The following is a 6,450-nucleotide window of genomic DNA, read 5'->3' on the forward strand; positions in this document are numbered from 1 at the left end:
ACTAAAAATTTAAAATAAATATATTTTTATTTTTTATTACATACAAATTCTTATGTCTGTGCAAAAGTATGCAGTTAAAGGTTTTGGCTGCAATGCAGGAAGCAAGCTATTTTATGTTATATTGTATTTTTAACCGTTATCAGAAGTGAGATACAAATTTACTTCTATTGACCATTTTAAAAAGGCATACGGATTGATTTCTCAAAATATAAAACTGTTGTTTTAGCATTTTGTCATCAGTATAAGATGTCTCACTGTTGCCGTGTCTACAGTGGAGGACAGCTGGACCCCTACAATGGGGGACCCAGACCATACTGAGTATATTTCATGTTTCCACAGTATGATCGGCTTTATTTGTTTTGAAATACTAGTATTTAGTATGTAAAAATAGACTTGTCCTGTTTTTTTAGTGCCCTCACAGCTATATGATAAAAAAAATTCTCATAATTAGCAGAACAGAAAACATAAAACATGCTAATTGCACACTAGTCTGTGTATTCAAAGCACTGGAAGGAAACCCTTGCACATGTGTTTCCTGCACTGACTGAAATGGCAGCTCAGGTGCATTTATAAATTTATGATCCCCTTGAACTCCTCTTTTGATCTGTTTTAATTTTAGTTAGCTCTCAGTTAATTTATTCTCAGTTATCATAGAATACATCTCAGAATAAATTGTAGGCACTTGCACCTGCAGGCACAGCTTTCATGTCTGTGTCAAAACAGCCTCTGACCCCTATATAACATCTGCTCCTTATATCCAGGTCACTCCTGTGCGATTTTACTATTTCACTGTTTTGAGATTCTCCCATGAACCCTCAAAAACCATGTACTTGTCTCTGCAGGAACCTGGGCAAACACAGACAGTCGTCATGACAATGTCAAGGTTCCCCTCATCATTGTCCAATAAAACATAATTTCAACTTTTAGGTTAAAAGAATGACATTTTAACCTAAAAGTTGAAATCTGGTACGTTTATTGCCAGATGTTGAAATGGTTCAAATTTGACTTGAACAGCATATAAGGGTTAAATGTACTTAAAATCTGGTATTATTTATAGTCTTTTACAGTATGAAAATACAGTGAGGGACATTCTGCATCAGTGATGAAGAAACTGTGAGAAATCCATTACATAACAGGCAGAAATAACAATGAAACACCCAAATCAGCAGTGTAGATTCAGTAAACTGCAACACCACTGTGTTGTGGTTAAGGGAAATCAAACATTACTATGATTTTCTTCACAGCTGAAGAAAAATTAATGGATGTTTACATAGTGGATTTGAACTGGATTCGGGACTGAAATGGAAATAGACAAGCTAGGTTGAATGATGGCGCAAACACGAGAAGAGAAAATTAAATACTAGGTCAGAAAATAAAGATTGGTATATAAGAATGTCCCAGGAGAGATTAAAAAAACCCACAATTAGTTTATTCTTTGCTATAAACTGCCAACTGTGACTCCCATGATGTACCTACGTTGTAAGCATCATTAGGAACTGGTAAGTACTTTTAGCTACTGAAAATGATACAACATGGTAAATGGGAGCCATATTACCTTCAAACTTCTTAGTCAGTTCTTTCCCTGATGGACAGCAGCTAACTGGTAGCAATATTTATGTATAGGATATCATAACGCTACAAGTCTTTTTCAGTAATACAGGACAGCTTGTATGCTTGCTATCCTCCCACTGGCCTCCTGTTGACTGGATGGCTTTATGCCTAGAACAGCATCACATTTCAGGGAATACACACACCGACATGATCACACACCTGCACTCACAGGCGTGCCAGGAAATTCACATGCAGAGCGACAATGATATGCAGAAATACAGTAACACAGTGGAAATCTGTACGCACACTATAGATGGTTGCATGTGTGCTAGGAGATAAGCTCAGGACAAAGAGATAGCACATTTTGTTTTCAAAGTGTCATGTCATATCTGTGGTATGACTAAGTGACCTCGATATGGGCATAGAAGTGCACACGAAGGAAACAATTATCTTTCTTAGTTGCATATTATTTGTGTGGTTGAAACAGGCTTTCATTTACTGATTCAACTCAAGGTCACTGAGTCACATTTTATCGCAGTGCATAATGTTTTCTCATGGTCTTCAGTTCAGATTTGTAAAAAATACAGACTCATGCACAAACACGCCAATAATAGTTTGTCTTTTTAACTAATGTGCAACAAAAATCAACACAGCTTGTTACATTGCAGTATATCTCACACATCCACACCACATGCTTTCTCCAGTTCTTTCCACCCATAAATAGAAAAAAAAGAAGATAAAAAATACCCTTCCAGCATTATTCATTTCACTACTTTGGCTTTATTGCTGAAAATAAAACAACACATCAGTAAAAACAATAAATAGTCATTGCCGACGCTGCTTATGTACAGAGTTGCTTGAAAGTATCAGGCTCCATCTGTGTTATATTCTTTCACGAGAAGTTAATCGACACAATGCTGCTTTTTTGCACACACAAGTTAAACATACTTTTAGCTGTAGACAATTTTCAAGAGCTAATATGTGAGAAAATTTAACTGATATTTTGTGGGAAAATTTACAACACCTGAAGTTACATTTTGCCAGAAAGTCATTATTCAAACATTAAACTAGAGCAAAAGAAGGGACTAAGAAATACTGCTATCAGATGACATAGTTCAAAGTTGTATTCTACAGTAAGGTTTTTCAGTGCAAAAAGTGAGACTTTAATGAAGTCTGTAACACTGGTAAAGCTCTCCTGTAAAATTTATGACCTCATAGTTCTACCATCATTCAGTGGGGACTAGAACAGAAAGCAGTGGTACATCATTTTAATCAAGTCTATCACTCAAGAGGCTAGAGAGTTGTATAACACTGTCAAAGAAAATCAATGTGCATAAACAATGAACATGCTTTTAATACCAAGAACAATACTGTCATACCCTGCGAAAATCAAAGCAATAGGTCATGATGTTATTCAGTTTAAAAAACACATTCATTAACAAAGGCACTCAAAGGATTTCATCTTTGGGTACACAATAGAAAAAATAGATTACAGAATAGAATACAATGTCTGAATGACACAAGGCCTCATCTGACTATGACCTCAGGTGACTGCGCATCAGTTGCTCAGAGATTCTACAATTATGCAACATTTGGGAACGTTTGCACCGCACCCAAGATGAGGAGGCTGGAAGACACAAAAACAGTCCACTGGTGGGAAAACGACTCCACCATAACAGTCTTTTATGTTTGGATTTTTGTGTATGCATATGCGCGCATTCAAAAATGTGAAATTTCCATTTCATGAATGGGTGTGAGAATGTGTTGCCTTCTCTTCTGGGACATGTAAAGATTACTGCAATAAACGGGGATATATTAACACTTGTGGATAGGTCTCTATGTACAAACCACTGCTATCAACAATCCACATGGGCTTAATCTCCAATCTTAGACGTGGGCGCTTTTGGCATGATTGGTGGAGGGCGCAGCTGGTGGGTTGCTGCCTCCCTGTTTGGAGTAATAAAAATGGTTGTTCTCCTGGTAGGAGCGAGACGAGGAGGAATCGGATGAGCAGGTGACGATGGATCCACCGAGCAGGCTGAAAATAGTGCCCACCCACCCAGAATAGAGGGAGAAGCCAAATGACATGAGGCCATACTCATGATGGGCCCCAATGGGAAACCAAATAGTGGACACCAAACCGCAGATTGCTGAGGAGAAAGAGACAGACAAAATGTTCAGTTAGAAACAGGAAATTAATTTAAAAAACCATATGATTAGATTTTATGAGAACCGAATCTTGAATTTAAACTCATCCCAAAAGGCCTGTGTAAAACAAACAATGTCTAAATGTAAAAAATGACATTTAAATAGTGCACTTAAATCCATCCTATATCCAGTATCATTACATACAAGAACAAATTCTAAGTAAACACGGTCAAGGATATATAAATAATACGGCTACTTATGTAAAGAAGTAAGCACAGATGTAAAGATAAAATGTGGATTATAGTTTTACAGACAACAGAATACAGATACTGTACAGTTACAATAAGGCAACATGCCCACTGAATTTTAATTATGCTATCCAATAAGTATTTAAAAACATGCATACCCATATATGTTCCTGATAGCTAAAGAAAACTTTTTACTAGCTTCATTAAATCTGAGCTTCATGGTGAAAGAAAATTTGTCATGAGAAAAATGGGCAGTAGAAATATGAAATGATTTGGTCACAAGGGTTGAAATTTCATTTCAGGGACACAGGCGCTGGAAATGCTAAAGCACCAGTGAAATAATTATAAGCACAGAGTTCATGTTGTTCAGGACAAAGACAGGGTGTGGACGAGTAGGTGGAGGAGAGGAATGTGATGGAACCTTGGGGGTGGGTTCAATGGAACAGGAACATATAGGAGTGCATGTGTACCCCAGGGAGGAAAACAGTCAAATTCAACATCCTGTGCTCGCCACAGCTTGTAAGCATCTGGTGCACGTATAAAAGTGGTCAGAATCAGGAAGGTTCAAAGAGATGTTGACGTGTATATTAACTAATCTCTTACCAACTATGAGTATAAGCACTCCTCCCAGGATGGCACGCTTGTTCTTGGAGCTCTGGGGTTCATTCCCAAGGTTGATGCAGGGCATGGACATGAGGAGCATAACCACTGCTGGGAAACCGAGGATTGAACCTGTGATCATCAGGGCACGAGTAGTCTGGATGTAGGCTATAGAAGCAGAAAAGGAAAGTTATGCGAGGAATGTACACGGCATAAAAAATAATGCAGTTTTTTTGACAATCAACTCATGAATCAATAGATGAAAAAAAATGAAATTATAAAGAACTTGTAGTTAGATAACGGGAAATAAAATAATTAGTGTCAAAAATATGGTGTAACAAACCGCATGAGCTCAAGTGAAGAGAATAACTCAGCGTGTATAAACAAACACTGTGCTGTTCAGACAACGTAGACGGAGCAGTGTCTACCTGGCAGATCCAGGATCTGTGTAAGGGAGACGCAGTGGTAGAGCCCTGTAGAGATGACACAATGCGCCCATGGTCCCCTGGCCTCCAGCTCATCCATCTTCTTACAGGTGTTTAAACCGTATTTACAAATATTCACCCAGTCAGTGGTGGATGTGGCGATCACTATACCTAGCCACCCGAGGAAGCTGAGGAGAAACCCGCCCAGTTGGAGACAAGAGTTTGCCATGATGAAAACTGCGAGTAAAGACCACTTGTCCCGAGTTCAGAAACCGTAAGAATCCCTAAAACTAAAGCTGAGTAAATTGACAAAACAGAAATTTAAGTGATAAAGCGTTAAAGCAGTTCCACCACACAAGATAATCCGGCGCTAAATGTCCACGTCCAATTGAATAATTCCATCAAATGAGATCTGTTGCGTACTTCAAAAGAATGGTTTAATATGACGATACCTTTTATAAGGGGAAGTTCAGTAAAGAAAAAAAAACTAGCCTAAAACTTTCAGCCAATCAGAAAATCACGTTTGCTATTTCCAAAAAACAAGATGTGCACTCCCCTTTACTTTACCGGATCAAGTGATGCAGACTGTGTAGGTGGCTGAGATTGAAGCACAGAATGTTTAACAAGAGGCCTGCTGCCATCTACTGGTCATTCTGCATTCTCTTCAAACGGACTGGCAGAAAGGTGCATCGTCTCCAACGAAACAATCCCTTAATAAAAAGTTGGAAAAGAATAAAAGAAGACCCAAGTTAAGGTACACATTCCTCACTCAGACTATATCGCTACGTTTATTTTCCGCACTTCTATTATTGTGTGATACGTTGCGGGATAATAAAGTTAGTTGAAATCCACAATTTTTATGTACGTTAACTAACTTTTTATATATAATTTTCTGTCTATGACCGTCGTGTTATTTCCCTTAAAATAACAAAAGTAGCTTGGTTATTTTATTATATATTACTATTGGTTTACTTATTTTTTGGGGGGGGTTGTTGTGGGGTTTTTTTGCTTAAAAAAAAGACTCTTCCTGGCGTAAATTTTACCATTTTTTGTTTTGGTAAATCTTTTTCTATCGTTGCTGGAACTAAGCCCTACATGACAAGTAATCTTCTTTATATAGATGCTAATTAAGGAAAGAGGACAAGCTCAGCATCTTAATTTATTGGGCAAACAGACACAAGGCATGATTAAGACCGCTAGCACAATCAACACTGTGAAATAACCTTGAATGTCTATCTGTGACAGCAGTCCAATTTATCAGCACTACATGTTCAGCATCACCCAAGAACAGTCAGTAATAATTTTATATGTTGTGCAGTGGTTCACACATTCAGCTAACAAGCAAAGGATCGATTCTAGAAGTAGACACAAATCCATTGGGGGCTGTGTCAGTAAGGAAATCCACCTTAAAAATATGTCAAATCAAATATATGGAGCTACCTGCTGTGCAACTCCTCTCCTTCTTCCTTTTTTTGACA

The 6,450-nt window shown here is 37.9% G+C and overlaps 1 protein-coding gene across 1 annotated transcript; it reads right to left on the reverse strand.

Moving 5' to 3' along the window:
* Positions 1-2,308: 2,308 nt before the first annotated feature.
* cldn11a (claudin 11a) lies at positions 2,309-5,520 on the reverse strand. Its single transcript, XM_084914444.1, has 3 exons — positions 4,976-5,520; positions 4,551-4,715; positions 2,309-3,701 (listed from the first exon to the last, which is right to left on the reverse strand). The coding sequence occupies exons 1-3, from the start codon at positions 5,199-5,201 to the stop codon at positions 3,439-3,441; spliced, it is 654 nt and encodes a 217-aa protein (XP_084770570.1). The 5' UTR covers positions 5,202-5,520; the 3' UTR covers positions 2,309-3,438.
* Between the last annotated feature and the right edge of the window lie 930 nt (positions 5,521-6,450).

The sequence above is a fragment of the Perissodus microlepis genome, chromosome 19, assembly GCF_051167445.1.
Source record: "Perissodus microlepis isolate ML-2025 ecotype Zambia chromosome 19, ASM5116744v1, whole genome shotgun sequence".
NCBI lineage: Eukaryota > Metazoa > Chordata > Actinopteri > Cichliformes > Cichlidae > Perissodus > Perissodus microlepis.